This window comes from Trichomonas vaginalis, chromosome IV (genome assembly GCF_026262505.1).
Source record: "Trichomonas vaginalis G3 chromosome IV, whole genome shotgun sequence".
NCBI lineage: Eukaryota > Parabasalia > Trichomonadida > Trichomonadidae > Trichomonas > Trichomonas vaginalis.
In genome coordinates this window covers 30,413,227-30,430,654 of record NC_067206.1, presented here as the reverse complement: position 1 = coordinate 30,430,654, position 17,428 = coordinate 30,413,227, and the positions used below count along the sequence as shown (strand labels likewise).

The 17,428-nt window shown below is 33.7% G+C and overlaps 11 protein-coding genes and 1 pseudogene across 12 annotated transcripts, besides 4 other annotated features; 5 read left to right on the top strand and 7 right to left on the bottom strand.

The window, feature by feature from the left end:
- Positions 1 to 68: part of a mobile genetic element that runs on past the window's edge.
- Positions 69 to 347: 279 nt separating this feature from the next.
- TVAGG3_0196290 (uncharacterized protein) lies at positions 348 to 540 on the top strand (the record flags this gene model as incomplete). Its single annotated transcript, XM_051226180.1, has 1 exon — positions 348 to 540. A coding segment is annotated over one exon (193 nt), but the record flags the coding sequence as incomplete, so codon positions are not given.
- Positions 541 to 1,626: 1,086 nt separating this feature from the next.
- Positions 1,627 to 6,273: a mobile genetic element.
- Positions 1,808 to 2,134, bottom strand: TVAGG3_0196280 (uncharacterized protein; the record flags this gene model as incomplete). The annotated part of the gene is made up of 1 exon (XM_051226179.1): positions 1,808 to 2,134. The coding sequence occupies one exon, from the start codon at positions 2,132 to 2,134 to the stop codon at positions 1,808 to 1,810; it is 327 nt and encodes a 108-aa protein (XP_051111165.1).
- Positions 2,135 to 2,304: a terminal%2Cinverted (terminal inverted repeat of Maverick-1A transposon ID:TVAGG3_0196230).
- Positions 2,848 to 3,012, bottom strand: TVAGG3_0196270 (uncharacterized protein; the record flags this gene model as incomplete). The annotated part of the gene is made up of 1 exon (XM_051226178.1): positions 2,848 to 3,012. A coding segment is annotated over one exon (165 nt), but the record flags the coding sequence as incomplete, so codon positions are not given.
- TVAGG3_0196260 (uncharacterized protein) lies at positions 4,643 to 5,077 on the bottom strand (the record flags this gene model as incomplete). Its single annotated transcript, XM_051226177.1, has 1 exon — positions 4,643 to 5,077. The coding sequence occupies one exon, from the start codon at positions 5,075 to 5,077 to the stop codon at positions 4,643 to 4,645; it is 435 nt and encodes a 144-aa protein (XP_051111163.1).
- TVAGG3_0196250 (uncharacterized protein) lies at positions 5,123 to 5,395 on the top strand (the record flags this gene model as incomplete). Its single annotated transcript, XM_051226176.1, has 1 exon — positions 5,123 to 5,395. One exon carries the CDS (start codon positions 5,123 to 5,125, stop codon positions 5,393 to 5,395), a length of 273 nt encoding a protein of 90 aa, XP_051111162.1.
- TVAGG3_0196240 (uncharacterized protein) lies at positions 5,420 to 6,226 on the top strand (the record flags this gene model as incomplete). The annotated part of the gene is made up of 1 exon (XM_051226175.1): positions 5,420 to 6,226. A coding segment is annotated over one exon (807 nt), but the record flags the coding sequence as incomplete, so codon positions are not given.
- A 2,185-nt stretch (positions 6,274 to 8,458) lies between the features above and the next one.
- On the top strand, positions 8,459 to 9,420 carry TVAGG3_0196220 (annotated as a pseudogene). The gene has a single exon. A coding segment is annotated over exon 1 (962 nt).
- Positions 9,421 to 10,274: 854 nt separating this feature from the next.
- On the top strand, positions 10,275 to 10,640 carry TVAGG3_0196210 (uncharacterized protein; the record flags this gene model as incomplete). The annotated part of the gene is made up of 1 exon (XM_051226174.1): positions 10,275 to 10,640. One exon carries the CDS (start codon positions 10,275 to 10,277, stop codon positions 10,638 to 10,640), a length of 366 nt encoding a protein of 121 aa, XP_051111160.1.
- Positions 10,641 to 11,385: 745 nt separating this feature from the next.
- Positions 11,386 to 12,051, bottom strand: TVAGG3_0196200 (uncharacterized protein; the record flags this gene model as incomplete). The annotated part of the gene is made up of 1 exon (XM_051226173.1): positions 11,386 to 12,051. One exon carries the CDS (start codon positions 12,049 to 12,051, stop codon positions 11,386 to 11,388), a length of 666 nt encoding a protein of 221 aa, XP_051111159.1.
- A 1,109-nt stretch (positions 12,052 to 13,160) lies between these two features.
- Positions 13,161 to 17,428: part of a mobile genetic element that runs on past the window's edge.
- On the bottom strand, positions 13,620 to 14,585 carry TVAGG3_0196190 (uncharacterized protein; the record flags this gene model as incomplete). The annotated part of the gene is made up of 1 exon (XM_051226172.1): positions 13,620 to 14,585. A coding segment is annotated over one exon (966 nt), but the record flags the coding sequence as incomplete, so codon positions are not given.
- On the bottom strand, positions 14,716 to 15,470 carry TVAGG3_0196180 (Prim-pol domain family; the record flags this gene model as incomplete). The annotated part of the gene is made up of 1 exon (XM_051226171.1): positions 14,716 to 15,470. A coding segment is annotated over one exon (755 nt), but the record flags the coding sequence as incomplete, so codon positions are not given.
- On the bottom strand, positions 16,664 to 17,245 carry TVAGG3_0196170 (HNH endonuclease family; the record flags this gene model as incomplete). Its single annotated transcript, XM_051226170.1, has 1 exon — positions 16,664 to 17,245. One exon carries the CDS (start codon positions 17,243 to 17,245, stop codon positions 16,664 to 16,666), a length of 582 nt encoding a protein of 193 aa, XP_051111156.1.

Sequence of the window (17,428 nt, the reverse complement as noted above, 5' to 3'; positions counted from 1 at the left end):
CTATCTGTCCATGCGAGAATATAGTCTCTTGTTGCATCTACATACTCTTTGTCAGCTTTGTTGTCAATATCTGCCTTCAAAAGAAGTTCATCTATAGGTTTCTCGTTTAAAGTTCTTTTTGTTGGATTTATACAAACAGTATGGTTCTTACTGTCTTGAAACAGAAACTCGTCTGTCAATGGGTTTATCGTCAGTTTTAAGTTTCCTTCTTTCAATGACTCAGATATCTTAGAATAGTTTGAAAAGTTTGTTGTGTTCTTATTTAGAGCTTGTACAATGAGTTGTCGGTTGTGTTGTATTTCTCTCATAGACGCTGTTTCTTTCGACATTTTTATTCTAGATAAAATATGCTTTCAATAGAAAAAGAAAATTCTAGAGTTGCTACAACTAAACCATTAGATGAACTTTTTACGAATGTCGGTCAAAAGTTTGAGACAGAGACCGTAAAGCATGAAGGCTATCGTTTTGACTACCCATTAAGATGGCTAAGAGACCCATCTGTCACAAAAGCTATTGGCTTTCGTAGAATGAAATTCATTTCAGAAGCCATACATGGTTTCCCATTTACGGTCGCTTTTGAAATTCGATACTATAACAAAGAGAAACGTACGTATGAGAAATTTGAACAGGGAAAACTTTTACAAGTGAATTTGCTTGTAAACTTAGAAACAACTCTTCAAGCTTTTCAAGAAAAAATAAACGATATCTATCTCGAATATGCAAAACAGTACAACATTGACGAAGGAGAGTACCATCTCGATATTATATATGACAGGAAAAATGCAACTGTTAAAATCAATAGAATAGAAGACCTTGGAGAAGACGTTTATATTTCTACAAAATATAACAACTTGGCATGGTATAGGTTTCTGAGGATGTTAAATCAGCCTGCAGAATATCCAGTACACCCGGACTTTTATGAAGTCGAAAACCCTAATGGAACATATGAAAATGTTTTCGACTCAGATGCTATTATAGTTCATGCTTCATTTTCTGGCGCCCAAAACTCTTTTTTATGCTTGGCAAATGACTTTTACGAAAAACCTACAAAGCTATATGAACCACCGAGTGGAAGTATTTCAGACTTTCAAGTATGGTTTACAACAGATGGAAGAAAGAGAATAGTTCCATTATACCACGCGTTTTACTTAGAACTTAGTTTCATATACAACTACTATCGAACGGTAAAAATATAATTTTTTAATACGGTTGAGGTGTTGGATTTGGTTGCCAACTAGACTGTGGTGCAGGTTCAGGCTGTTGTATAACAGGAGCTTGTTCTTCTGGTTCAGGGTCTTTAGGTATAATACCAACGAACTGACCTACTCTTTTACCAATATTTTTGACTCCGTTCCAAATTCCTCTTCCTACGGTTTTTATTCCATTCCATATACCTCTTCCAACATTTCGAAAGAAGTTTCCAATACTACTGAAGAAACCCATTTTACTATATGTAAAAATCTAATGTCCACCTAGTCTCTTACGTTTCCTTCTGAGTTCCATTGCATTCTTTAACTGGAGCTCATACATTCTATTTCTCCTCTGGTAGAAAACATATTCTGGGTCAACTCCTGTGTTCGCGTCATCTGCATAAAGTTGTTTATATCCCACTTCAGGGTTTGTATAAGTTAGTATACAAGTCTCGTGTATGGAGGCACTGCGTTCCTCCGTACGCAATACTTGTGAATTTGACACTTTACAAAACCGTTAACGTATATTTTACAACACAAACGACAACACCAACTTAACCTTAAATATTTATAAAGCCGCCAACCACTTCACCTTACTACTGTAAAAATAAACGTTCTCACTTACAAAAGTATTGCAGCGCTTCCCATTGCTGTGCTTCACACAATAGTTCATATTCTTCAGTATCGCTGCTGTCGCTCCAATCGTCAGAGTCAAAATCACTGTCAAAATAAATGTTAGTAAGTTTTGACAAAGCTAATGAAACACGTTTACCGTTTGTATCATATGCTTGTATAAACTTTCCATTCTTCATTCCTTCATAAACGCTCAAACTAACTTTACCCTTTCTCCCTCGTATCTGATAGAATGTATTTTCACGAGGAACGAAGAACAAGTTCTTGAACTCATGACCGTTGTAGTTTGTTATCTCAATAGTTTTCGTCATTTATATAAAAATAAAATAAAAAATAAAATAAAAAATAAATGATATCACCACCCTCACACGTATGAAAACATAGCGCAAAAATAAATTTAGGTGAAGTGGTGAAATCTCACCTCTTTTTTCACCTCTTTTTTCACCCACTTGAATTCATTGTTTTATAACTCTCTTCCTTTCTCCAACTCTTCTAACTTCTTCCTAAGTTCAGCAATGTTGTCCTCATGAAGTTTAATCTTCCTTAATATACCTTCTCTATCTAATGGTTGCTTTATCTTTCTAAACTGAACTCTACCATCCTTCATAGTATGAACGTAAAAACCTTCTGGAACCGCTCCTGATTTAATCTATTCTACCAAAAATTTTTGTTTCATTGCTTCAGTGACTTTAGTCGTCATTTCAATCAAATAAAAATTTTAATATTAAATAAAAATAACGTTATTTTTTCAGTAAGGAAACGCAGGAGTTTTACGATTTATTTGAGGAGTAGGTTCTGGTTTAAATGTTGGAGTCGGTTTAGGAGTTGACTTTTGAACAGGAGTTTGTACTTTCATAGGTTCAGGAGTCATTGAAGGTGTTGTTTGTGATGGTGTCGGAGTTTGTTCAAATTCAGCTACTTCAGTATTATTTATAACATTTGCTTTATTTCTTTTCAACATCATTACTGCTCCTGCTGTAGCTAGCAAACCTAGTGGGAGACCATATTTTATATAAGGACTTGACCAAATGCTATTTTTGACAGGAGCTGGTGGAACACCTAACATTGGTGAGACTGCTCTTTGCCATTGTGCAGCTCGTAAGAAATATTCAATAGGTGCTCCATAATCGTTTGGTAAAGTTTGTTTCATAGATGGTGAAGGTTCACGAGAGCTTGATGAAGAACTCATTTATAAGCTTTAAAAATAAATGTTCATCCTTTATTCCTCACTGTCGTCCGTGCTAAGTTATAGTCATCTAATCTTATTATGGGGATGCCATTAGCACGCACCTGAATGGCAAAGCAACAATCCCTCATAAATCCAATAAGTGGCTTTGGTACGTTTTCAGTTGCTAGTTCAATAGGTCCTTTAACAGACAATTTGTATGTTATTGGAGCAGTAGATGTTTGACCTTGCTGGAAGCAAAAGTCCACTTCTGTTGGAAAACCACATAAGAAATGTGTGTTGTCATAGCTATCCCATTTATGTTCCACACTACCATCATCCACCAATGACCTCATAACATCTTCATTAAATCCTATCATATCATTGTTTGTATTGCAGGCGTTCGCAACCATTTCATAAAATACAGGTCCATATGATTTTTCAGGTTCTGCAGGCATATTTCCATAAGCTCCCATGGAAAGCTGAAGATATTTAAACTTAGGGTTCTCAAAATTAACATAATAGTTGTCTTTCTTTCTAAATAGTGCCCAAATACTTTTAACATTAATAGGCGTATAAGCTGCTGTAAATGTTGCACTTGAACTATCTGTATTCTTTGAGAATGAACCGTCCATAGGAATCCAATCCATAACTTTAACAGGAAAACATAAAGCCTCGTTTGTATAATGTTCTACAAGTTCTGTATAAATGTTAGGGTCTAAAGAGAATGACTTTGGATGAATGAAACATTCATTAAAATCCATCTTTGTTCGAAATAGTTGCTGGTTTACAGTTGTAATAGTAACTGTTCCACTAGCTTCTACTGCCTTCGTTATCATAGTGAATGGTTCATTCCATGGAACAAATTTATTTGTCGGTGGATTTGAATCTGAAGCAAATGCAACTTTAAGAGTTGGATTGAAAGCAATGATATCATTTACAGATATAGATGTGCATTGTAAGGCGTCGCTACTGAACTTTACTTTAAGCTGAATGTTTCCTGCAAAGCTGGAATAAATCGAATAGCTTCTAATGGAAGGAATCTTCTAACAGGAATTCTTAAACGAAGCTTAAAATCAAATGATTTTCCTGCTGTAATTGGACCACTAACAATTTGTCCTGTTCTGCATGTTCCCGAATGACTCCATACATCTTCATGTCGAGTCTTTGAGAAAACATCTACTTTCTTTATTTGTTCGGTAGTTTGTGAGTTTGAAGTTATATATGCTTCTTCTCTTGCGTTGTCTTGAGAATATACGATACGACCATTTGCAAGGATTTGATATCCAGCAACTGCATAGAAAGCGTCATCGAAACCAATCCAAAATCCTGGTGGGTTTGTTTTATTGGAACCTGAACCAATTTCTTTATCTACAATAAATTGACCTTCCATTTTATACGTAATGAATGTATTGTAAAGGTCCAACATATTTTCACCAGGAGGTGAGAGATTGAATGTTACCCATGTGTTATCTTTAGCAGTTCCAGGTTGTGATGGAATCTTTGCGTCAGAATATTTTCTATTAGTGTCACCAATTTGAACTGCATTGTCTATGATATCGAAATATGAGCGAATCTGATGAATATGCTCTGCTGGAGTAAATTCGTTTAGCTGTTCGTTCTGCATGTATTTACTTCAGATAAAAATATCTATTTACTTCATTATTCTCACTCTTCTTCTTGGCATTCGTGGTGGAAGTTGTTTCTTGACATTTTCAATGAACTGTACATTCTCTTTTGTCTCAACTTCTTTCACTGGCGGGTCAGGGTTCTTTGACTCGGTTTGCTTTTCAATGAAATTCACGAACTTTGCAATAAGCTCTTGGTTCGTTATTGAAAGAACATCTGGCTTCTTTTCTTCTTGTTCTATTGACTTTTCAGTTTGAACAGAAGGTTTTATATGGGCTTCGTGGACTTCACCCTTGCCATGCACCTTAATGTTGTCGCTCTCTGCATTCGCTAATGGAACCTTTCTTTTTCTTACGTATATTTTACCATCTTTACTCTGACTTACATAATAGAAAGGATGTTGTATTCCTCTTGCGTCATTTAATATAATAGACTCTCGCTCTGATTTTGACAAGCTCATTTTACATCGGTTAAAGTTTTAATTTAGTTTTTTATCTACAGTCAAATGACTCAGACAAGCCCTACGGACAAGACCCAAGGTGTCATAGATGTTGAAGCATTGAAGAAAGAAATTCGCGAGCAAATTTTATCCGAACTGAAGGAACAAAAACAAGAACAAAAGCCAGAGAGACCAAAGAGAAAACTTAGTGAAAAACAACTTGCTGCATTAGCTGCTGGAAGACAAAAGAACCCACGTTTGCTGGCGAAGAAAGCTAGAGAAGAAGCTGAAGCAAAGGAAGAACAAAAAGCTAAAGAAGCTGAAGCAAAGAAAGAGTAAATGGTTTATTTTTATCCGAATTAAATGTATAGACAAATACCTTTATCTGTTGCGTTCAGTAGTGAAAACCCTGACGTCAAAATAAAGGGGAACAGAGTAACGTTTAAGTTTCCAACAGACTGGATTGTGAACATAAATGAAGAGAAGTACATTGGCATAACATCTATGTATATAACACGTGCTTTCAGAAAGGTTGACTTTATACTTCAAGTCGAGATAGAAAATGACGAACAGTCTTTAAGCGCCCAAAACATTCACATATACAAATACTTTAAAGACGATACAACATTGCAACAATGTATGATTTCATTTAATGAGATGTTCGAGAAAAAGTTCAACATTGAAGTACAAACTTTACAGCCTTTACGTGAGTTTCTTGCACAACTGAAAGAAGAAGGTAGTCAGCCACAACTTATAGACTTTCATTATGAATTTAATGAAAATGAAGATGGAACTCATGACTGTCAATTCATTGTATTCTCACCATTCAATGAAGTCGCTAAAGAGAAAAAAAATCCATTACGTATAAGGTTTCAAATCTCCGAACCAAGTGATGATTTTAAGAATGTTTTCAATTATGATGCAATGCTTCCGAGGAAAAATGAATTTTCAAAGATTGTAACACCTGGCATTTGGGATAGAAAGCAAGCTATATTATATTCAAACTTAAGTAAAGGAGTTGAAAATGAGTTCATTGGTCATACAAGAACTTCACCACTTCCTAACCCTAAATACTATAAATTAACTGGCTTCAATCGTGAGTTTTGGATAGACATGTTCTCCACTCATGACCATAAATGTCCGGTGTTCTTGCTCCAGACCATAAGGACTGTCTCTACATTGAAGCACAACTCTTAAACTCTACCATCGCAGTATTGTAAAATCTACGCTAGCTTTATTTTTATCACGAATGACCTCATTGCTGACAAAAATAAGCCGCTAGCGGCAAGGGCGAAGCCCATGACCTCAGAACTTCAACTTACGAATAAAGCTCTTCATCCTCATTACTGAGTAAAATGACGTATGGCAGGTGTCAAACCGTTGAGTTTTCACAAAATTTAAAAATAACGTTAGTTTTATTTTTATTTATTTTTTATTTTGTATGTAAAGACAGATGTACGCTGAACTTGTTGGTCAAGATGTATGGAAAGAATGTTTACAAGATGAAGAGTATGAAATTCACTGTTCTGAGCCTTTTGAAATAAGGAAGAAAGAAACCAAGAGAATTATACATGAATATAACAGAGGAACAGGTTATATTTGTGTAACATTAAACCTCAAAAAGTACCAAAAACATGTTCTCATAGCTACTCATTTTATTTCCAATCCGAACAATTTACCGTGTGTGGACCATATAAACCATCAAAGAGACGACAACAGAATCTCAAACCTTCGTTGGTGTTCTAAATCTGAAAACAATAGAAATAAAAGCAAGTATGGCGATATAGTTTATGAGTTCGTTGATGAAATATCTGACGAAGCTGTTGAAATAACATATTATGGTAAGCATTCGTTTGAGTTCTACTACTATGTTGAGAATGAGGACGCATTCTATTATTATACAGGTCTTAACTATCGAAAACTTCATATAAACTTTACAAAAACAGGTGCTGCTTATGTTTGTATGATAGATACAGAAAACAAGAGAGTAATCTTATGCATAAACAAATTCAAACGCTTGTACGGCTTCATGTAGGACAAACATTATTTTTCAACACTAACGCCAACACGTAGGACAAACATTCATGACTAACATTACTGTATAACATAAATGTTTTGTTATGACCTCATCGTAAATGACTTCTTCATCGTAAATGACTTTGTCAAACATGAGCGTAAATGAATGTGTCGAAACTTCTTCATCGTACATGTTTTGTCATGATTTCTTCATCGTAATGAGCGTACATGTTTTGTCATGATTTCATCGTACATGCTTTGTCGAACTTAAACGTTAATGTTTTCACTGCTACATGCATGATGCTACCATGTGCTACCAGGTCATTTAACTTCTCTGAAAAATGATGACAACTGACATTTTGACAACAGTTCAGGAGGAAGGTAGTTATGAATTATTTTTTGAAGAACTGGAGGTGCTACCCATGCTACCATGTGCTACCAGGTCATTTAACTTCTTTTAAAAATGGTGACAACTGACATTTTGACAACAGTTCAGGAGGAAAGGTAGTTATGAATTATTTTTTGAAGAACTGGAGGTGCTACCATGCTACCATGTGCTACCAGGTCATTTAACTTCTTTTAAAAATGGTGACAACTGACATTTTGACAACAGTTCAGGAGGAAGGTAGTTATGAATTATTTTTTGAAGAACTGGAGGTGCTACCATGCTACCATGTGCTACCAGGTCATTTAACTTCTTTTAAAAATGGTGACAACTGACATTTTGACAACAACACAGGAGGAAGGTAGTTATGAATTATTTTTTGAAGAACTGGAGGTGCTACCATGCTACCATGTGCTACCAGGTCATTTAACTTCTTTTAAAAATGGTGACAACTGACATTTTGACAACAGTCCAGGAAATAAATTTTATCGTTAATGTTTACGTTTATGTTTACGTTAATGTTTACGTTTATGTTTACGTTTATGTTTACGTTAATGTTTACGTTTAAATGTTTACGTTAATGTTTACGTTAATGTTTACGTTTATGTTTACGTTAATGTTTACGTTAATGTTTACGTTAATGTTTACGTTTATGTTTACGTTAATGTTTACGTTTATGTTTACGTTAATGTTTTCACTGCTACCATGCTACCATGTGCTACCAGGTCATTTAACTTCTTTTAAAAATGGTGACAACTGACATTTTGACAACAACACAGCAGGAAGGTAGTTATTAATTGTTTTTATTTTTTTATTCCTATATAAATGACAGCAACAAACAACAACAGCAACTATATCGTTTCTGATGAAAAATCATTGATTCATTAGCTGAGGAATTAGTTGTGGCAGAAACTAAAACCCTCAACGAAAGAATTGGTGAAAACAAGATTGATTTACATAACTACCTCAAACATGATGGAGGAAGAGGAAGGAAAACTGGTATGGCTTTATTAGTAAATAAAATTCAAATTTAACGATTATAGATGTTGATATCAATAAATCATACAATGATGAACTTAAAGAAACAGTTAGAAAAGACATTTTATCAAAACTTTCGGATAAAGATGTTATCGTTAAAACCGCTTCAGGAGGTCTTCACATTTATTGCAACACTAATTTCTTCTATTCAACCTCGAACAGAATGATTAAATGTTATTCCTGCAATGATTATGATATTGATATAATGACTTCAATGGATGATTCAAAGCGTTCATTAGTGGTTATGGCTGATTCAAGAGTTCGCAAGAATGCAACAGAACCAATCAAAACATACTCATTCATTCGTGGAAGTTATGATTCAACATTAACTAGAACAGTAAACGATATATTAAATGATTTGAATATTAAGGTAAGAGTTGAACAGAAGAATGAAGAAATAAAGAGTATAATGAATGAAAACAAAGATGTAAACATTGATGATAAACTAGCTCAAAGCATAGTTGATGGCATCTGTGATTTTGAAGTACATAATGACGGTGGAAACATGAATTTAGAAAAAGAAGTTACATTATTCACACTGTTTCAAGCTATTAATTCGTTACCTAATCATTTAATTAATGAAGCATACGATAACGTTTATAACTTCTGCAATTTAACTGAAAATGCAAAAAGTAATTTTGAAAAAGCACGTAATAGATATGCACATTTAATGACTTCTCCATTTGTTTTGGTGAAGATTCTAAAACTATATCAAAAGGAATATTATGATGAATATGTTTTACCTTTATTACGTAAGCCAAAAATAACATTTGATATCAAACTTGACGACTCGTTTTTGATAACAGATATTAGACGCAAGGCTGAAAATCATCAGTATAAAAACAGTTCTGAAGTAATTGAGGATTTATCACGTGTAATCCGTTTTGTAGATTGTGGAAATAAATATTTCATTCAGAAAGATTACAACATACACGACAAAATGAATCAAATATCATTTGTTCTTCAATCAAACATGAAAGAGTCACTTAAAATGATTAAATTATTTAAAGAAGAAGGTAAAACCATAACAGCATGGGATGTACTACTAAATCAATTATCCTCATTAACCGTTAAGGGTGTTTGCTTTAAATCTGATTCCCCCATGTTTTCTCAACGTTTCATGGTTATAAATACAACATTCTTGAAAAGCCTGATTACTCAAAAATTGAGATGTTTATGAATTTCATTAAAGAAGCCATTTGTGATAATAACGATGAAGTGTATAAATACCTTCTCGGCTGGATTGCATCAATGATTCAACATCCAGGAATCAAGAATGAAACAGCAATTATTTTGAAAGGACTTCAGGGAACAGGTAAAAACAGATTTACAGACATTATTTCTGAACTCCTCGCTGGTTATTCATGTAAAAACATTACTGAAATAAGTGAGCTAACGGGTAATTTCAACTCAGTAGTTGAAAATAAAATGTTTCTTGTACTTAATGAACTCAAGAATGTAGGTGAAGACAGACTCGCAAACTTCAACGCTTTGAAATCAATTATTACGGATAATGAGATAAGAATTAATGAAAAGAATCAACCCAGAAGAACAGCACAGAACGTTGCAAACTTCATTTTCGTAACTAACAACGTTTACCCTGTCAAAATTGAAGTTGGAGACAGAAGATACGTAGTTTTAAGAGTTAATGGTAAATTCAAGGGTCAATTTGATTACTTCAAGAATTTAATGGATTCATGCACAAAGGAATTTTATGATAATTTACTGACGTATTTTATGCAATATGACCTTTCATCATTTAATGTACGAATCATACCGATGACTGAAGCCAAACAAGATTTAATTGAATTATCATCAAATCCTTTAGATGTATGGATAAATACACATTATGATGAATTGTGTGCAGGTATGACGTGTGAAAATGCTCTATTCTGTAAACCTTCAGTCATGAAAGACAAAAACTTTCAAATGAGTATTAAGGATAAATGTGATAGGAAACATAGAAGAATAGACGGTAAACAAACATGGTATTATGTTTTGAAAGAAGAAATGAAAGGATTATATAAACAGGTTGAACCAAACGATAATGAGGAATCATTTACTGATGATGAAATACCTGTAAATGAGCCGCTAACGGACTCTTTGAGTCCTGAAGGTCTTTCAGACCGAAGCGGCGAGACCTGAAGGTCTAGCTTTATAAAGTATGATTTGAATTTATTTTTGCATTAATCCTTTCATGACTGTTGTCAAAATGTCGTGTTGTCACACTTTTTCAGAGAAGTTAAATTACCTGGTAGCACATGGTAGCATGGTAGCACCTTCGGTTATTCAAAAATAATTAATTATTGAATGACCCATGATGTTGTCAAAATGTCGTGTTGTCACACTTTTTCAGAGAAGTTAAATTACCTGGTAGCACATGGTAGCATGGTAGCACCTTCGGTTATTCAAAAATAATTAATAACTACCTTCCTCCTGTGTTGTTGACATAATGTCATGTTGTCAACATGGTAACATGGTAGCACCTTCGGTTATTCAATAATTAATTATTTTTGAATAACTGGGAAATAAATTTACGTCAAATATGCAATTTATAAAATCTTATGTCGACAGGCTACGTAGCACAGTGGTCTAAGGTGGTGTTATGGAGGGGTCAAGGTCTGTGGTTCGAACCGCGACAGCGCCGTATTTTCTTATTTTCTTTATTTGTCTTGTTTGTCGTGAATAAAAAGTATCATAAAAGTGCTCTATCTTCCACGGGAATAAATAAAAAATTTACTTTATTTCTTCTTTATTTCTTTGTTCCCGTGGAAGAAGGGTTTTGCTGTTTTTTCTCAGCCGAAATCAATGATTTTTTCATTTTTGGAATCCTTAGCGAATGAGGAATCTTTTCTCTCGTGGAAGCTTTGAACAAAAATAAATGGTTCATTTACTCACAATATTTTTGTACAAAACGACCCCAAACTTTTAACTTCTTTTCTGCAGCTTCAAATGCTATCTTAGCGAGTTCATATTCTCTAAATTCTCTCTTTAAATCTTCTTGTTCCCATTGGTCTAGTTCGTATGGAGAATCTCTATAACCATAATATATCTCACGTTCATGTTCTAATTGTTTTTCACACATTTTTCCAACTTCTTCTTCGAACAAAGGTTTAGCATTCTCCACTGTATCTTCGAGTTCTTCTTCATCTAACTTCTCATGAACTTTCTTGTCTATGGAGTCCATAATATCTTTGACATAAAATGCATACTTTACAGAGCACCATTCAGCAACAAAATGAACGAGGTCAGGATGTATGTAAATACCTTTGAATTCATTCATAACGCCCTTAGTAAGCTCATAAAATGCTTGTTTTGAGGTCGAGCCACTTTTGGCTCCACCGTATTCGTTCAACCAAAACTCAAGAATTTCCTGCATTTTAGTACTATTGAGAAATCTGTTTAAATGGTTTAACTTTCCTGCTTCTCTTGCCATCTTTGTTGCATTAATGTAACCATCCTTGTCTCTACGTAAGACTTCAATACCGTTATAAGTGCCTTTTGTGAATGTTTCACCATTAGATTTGTTCGTGAACGTCTGTGCTTCGACCGACATTACTGTTCTTACATACAAAATAAAAAAATAAATAAAAATAAAACTAACTTTATTTTTTCTATCTTAAGGAAATTCACGAAAATTCAAGAGGTGAGAAAAGAGGTGAGAAAACAGGTGATATCTCACCTCTTCACCTAAATTATATTTTTGCTGAATTCAGCAACAAAATTCTGAGTAAAATAATTTTTAGGGCTTGTGTCAAACCGTTGAGTTTTCACAAAATTTAAAAAAATAACGTTTACCATGTAAAACGTTTATAAAATAACTAGGGTGAGAAAACAGGTGAGAAAACAGGTGACATCTCACCTCTTCACCTAAACATTATTTTAGGTCAAAGCTTCCACGAGAGAAAAGATTCCTCATTCGCTAAGGATTCCAAAAATGAAAAAATCGTTGATTTCGGCTGAGAAAAAACGGCAAAAACCCTTCTTCCACGGGAACAAAGAAATAAAGAAGAAATAAAGTAAATTTTTTATTTATTCCCGTGGAAGATAGAGCACTTTTATGACACTTTTTATTCACGACAAACAAGACAAACAAAGAAAATAAGAAAATACGGCGCTGTCGCGGTTCGAACCACAGACTCTGACCCCTCCATAACACCACCTTAGACCACTGTGCTACGTAGCCTGTCGACATAAGATTTTATAAATTGCATATTTGACGTAAATTTATTTCCCAGTTATTCAAAAATAATTAATTATTGAATAACCGAAGGTGCTACCATGTTACCATGTTGACAACATGACATTATGTCAACAACACAGGAGGAAGGTAGTTATTAATTATTTTTGAATAACCGAAGGTGCTACCATGCTACCATGTGCTACCAGGTAATTTAACTTCTCTGAAAAAGTGTGACAACACGACATTTTGACAACATCATGGGTCATTCAATAATTAATTATTTTTGAATAACCGAAGGTGCTACCATGCTACCATGTGCTACCAGGTAATTTAACTTCTCTGAAAAAGTGTGACAACACGACATTTTGACAACAGTCATGAAAGGATTAATGCAAAAATAAATTCAAATCATACTTTATAAAGCTAGACCTTCAGGTCTCGCCGCTTCGGTCTGAAAGACCTTCAGGACTCAAAGAGTCCGTTAGCGGCTCATTTACAGGTATTTCATCATCAGTAAATGATTCCTCATTATCGTTTGGTTCAACCTGTTTATATAATCCTTTCATTTCTTCTTTCAAAACATAATACCATGTTTGTTTACCGTCTATTCTTCTATGTTTCCTATCACATTTATCCTTAATACTCATTTGAAAGTTTTTGTCTTTCATGACTGAAGGTTTACAGAATAGAGCATTTTCACACGTCATACCTGCACACAATTCATCATAATGTGTATTTATCCATACATCTAAAGGATTTGATGATAATTCAATTAAATCTTGTTTGGCTTCAGTCATCGGTATGATTCGTACATTAAATGATGAAAGGTCATATTGCATAAAATACGTCAGTAAATTATCATAAAATTCCTTTGTGCATGAATCCATTAAATTCTTGAAGTAATCAAATTGACCCTTGAATTTACCATTAACTCTTAAAACTACGTATCTTCTGTCTCCAACTTCAATTTTGACAGGGTAAACGTTGTTAGTTACGAAAATGAAGTTTGCAACGTTCTGTGCTGTTCTTCTGGGTTGATTCTTTTCATTAATTCTTATCTCATTATCCGTAATAATTGATTTCAAAGCGTTGAAGTTTGCGAGTCTGTCTTCACCTACATTCTTGAGTTCATTAAGTACAAGAAACATTTTATTTTCAACTACTGAGTTGAAATTACCCGTTAGCTCACTTATTTCAGTAATGTTTTTACATGAATAACCAGCGAGGAGTTCAGAAATAATGTCTGTAAATCTGTTTTTACCTGTTCCCTGAAGTCCTTTCAAAATAATTGCTGTTTCATTCTTGATTCCTGGATGTTGAATCATTGATGCAATCCAGCCGAGAAGGTATTTATACACTTCATCGTTATTATCACAAATGGCTTCTTTAATGAAATTCATAAACATCTCAATTTTTGAGTAATCAGGCTTTTCAAGAATGTTGTATTTATAACCATGAAACGTTGAGAAAACATCGGGGGAATCAGATTTAAAGCAAACACCCTTAACGGTTAATGAGGATAATTGATTTAGTAGTACATCCCATGCTGTTATGGTTTTACCTTCTTCTTTAAATAATTTAATCATTTTAAGTGACTCTTTCATGTTTGATTGAAGAACAAATGATATTTGATTCATTTTGTCGTGTATGTTGTAATCTTTCTGAATGAAATATTTATTTCCACAATCTACAAAACGGATTACACGTGATAAATCCTCAATTACTTCAGAACTGTTTTTATACTGATGATTTTCAGCCTTGCGTCTAATATCTGTTATCAAAAACGAGTCGTCAAGTTTGATATCAAATGTTATTTTTGGCTTACGTAATAAAGGTAAAACATATTCATCATAATATTCCTTTTGATATAGTTTTAGAATCTTCACCAAAACAAATGGAGAAGTCATTAAATGTGCATATCTATTACGTGCTTTTTCAAAATTACTTTTTGCATTTTCAGTTAAATTGCAGAAGTTATAAACGTTATCGTATGCTTCATTAATTAAATGATTAGGTAACGAATTAATAGCTTGAAACAGTGTGAATAATGTAACTTCTTTTTCTAAATTCATGTTTCCACCGTCATTATGTACTTCAAAATCACAGATGCCATCAACTATGCTTTGAGCTAGTTTATCATCAATGTTTACATCTTTGTTTTCATTCATTATACTCTTTATTTCTTCATTCTTCTGTTCAACTCTTACCTTAATATTCAAATCATTTAATATATCGTTTACTGTTCTAGTTAATGTTGAATCATAACTTCCACGAATGAATGAGTATGTTTTGATTGGTTCTGTTGCATTCTTGCGAACTCTTGAATCAGCCATAACCACTAATGAACGCTTTGAATCATCCATTGAAGTCATTATATCAATATCATAATCATTGCAGGAATAACATTTAATCATTCTGTTCGAGGTTGAATAGAAGAAATTAGTGTTGCAATAAATGTGAAGACCTCCTGAAGCGGTTTTAACGATAACATCTTTATCCGAAAGTTTTGATAAAATGTCTTTTCTAACTGTTTCTTTAAGTTCATCATTGTATGATTTATTGATATCAACATCTATAATCGTTAAATTTGAAATTTTATTTACTAATAAAGCCATACCAGTTTTCCTTCCTCTTCCTCCATCATGTTTGAGGTAGTTATGTAAATCAATCTTGTTTTCACCAATTCTTTCGTTGAGGGTTTTAGTTTCTGCCACAACTAATTCCTCAGCTAATGAATCAATGATATTTTCATCAGAAACGATATAGTTGCTGTTGTTGTTTGTTGCTGTCATTTATATAGGAATAAAAAAATAAAAACAATTAATAACTACCTTCCTGCTGTGTTGTTGTCAAAATGTCAGTTGTCACCATTTTTAAAAGAAGTTAAATGACCTGGTAGCACATGGTAGCATGGTAGCAGTGAAAACATTAACGTAAACATAAACGTAAACATTAACGTAAACATAAACGTAAACATTAACGTAAACATTAACGTAAACATTAACGTAAACATAAACGTAAACATTAACGTAAACATTAACGTAAACATTAACGTAAACATAAACGTAAACATTAACGTAAACATAAACGTAAACATAAACGTAAACATTAACGTAAACATAAACGTAAACATTAACGATAAAATTTATTTCCTGGACTGTTGTCAAAATGTCAGTTGTCACCATTTTTAAAAGAAGTTAAATGACCTGGTAGCACATGGTAGCATGGTAGCACCTCCAGTTCTTCAAAAAATAATTCATAACTACCTTCCTCCTGTGTTGTTGTCAAAATGTCAGTTGTCACCATTTTTAAAAGAAGTTAAATGACCTGGTAGCACATGGTAGCATGGTAGCACCTCCAGTTCTTCAAAAAATAATTCATAACTACCTTCCTCCTGAACTGTTGTCAAAATGTCAGTTGTCACCATTTTTAAAAGAAGTTAAATGACCTGGTAGCACATGGTAGCATGGTAGCACCTCCAGTTCTTCAAAAAATAATTCATAACTACCTTCCTCCTGAACTGTTGTCAAAATGTCAGTTGTCACCATTTTTAAAAGAAGTTAAATGACCTGGTAGCACATGGTAGCATGGTAGCACCTCCAGTTCTTCAAAAAATAATTCATAACTACCTTCCTCCTGAACTGTTGTCAAAATGTCAGTTGTCATCATTTTTCAGAGAAGTTAAATGACCTGGTAGCACATGGTAGCATGGTAGCAGTGAAAACATTAACGTTTAAGTTCGACAAAGCATGTACGATGAAATCATGACAAAACATGTACGCTCATTACGATGAAGAAATCATGACAAAACATGTACGATGAAGAAGTTTCGACACATTCATTTACGCTCATGTTTGACAAAGTCATTTACGATGAAGAAGTCATTTACGATGAGGTCATAACAAAACATTTATGTTATACAGTAATGTTAGTCATGAATGTTTGTCCTACGTGTTGGCGTTAGTGTTGAAAAATAATGTTTGTCCTACATGAAGCCGTACAAGCGTTTGAATTTGTTTATGCATAAGATTACTCTCTTGTTTTCTGTATCTATCATACAAACATAAGCAGCACCTGTTTTTGTAAAGTTTATATGAAGTTTTCGATAGTTAAGACCTGTATAATAATAGAATGCGTCCTCATTCTCAACATAGTAGTAGAACTCAAACGAATGCTTACCATAATCTGTTATTTCAACAGCTTCGTCAGATATTTCATCAACGAACTCATAAACTATATCGCCATACTTGCTTTTATTTCTATTGTTTTCAGATTTAGAACACCAACGAAGGTTTGAGATTCTGTTGTCGTCTCTTTGATGGTTTATATGGTCCACACACGGTAAATTGTTCGGATTGGAAATAAAATGAGTAGCTATGAGAACATGTTTTTGGTACTTTTTGAGGTTTAATGTTACACAAATATAACCTGTTCCTCTGTTATATTCATGTATAATTCTCTTGGTTTCTTTCTTCCTTATTTCAAAAGGCTCAGAACAGTGAATTTCATACTCTTCATCTTGTAAACATTCTTTCCATACATCTTGACCAACAAGTTCAGCGTACATCTGTCTTTACATACAAAATAAAAAATAAATAAAAATAAAACTAACGTTATTTTTAAATTTTGTGAAAACTCAACGGTTTGACACCTGCCATACGTCATTTTACTCAGTAATGAGGATGAAGAGCTTTATTCGTAAGTTGAAGTTCTGAGGTCATGGGCTTCGCCCTTGCCGCTAGCGGCTTAT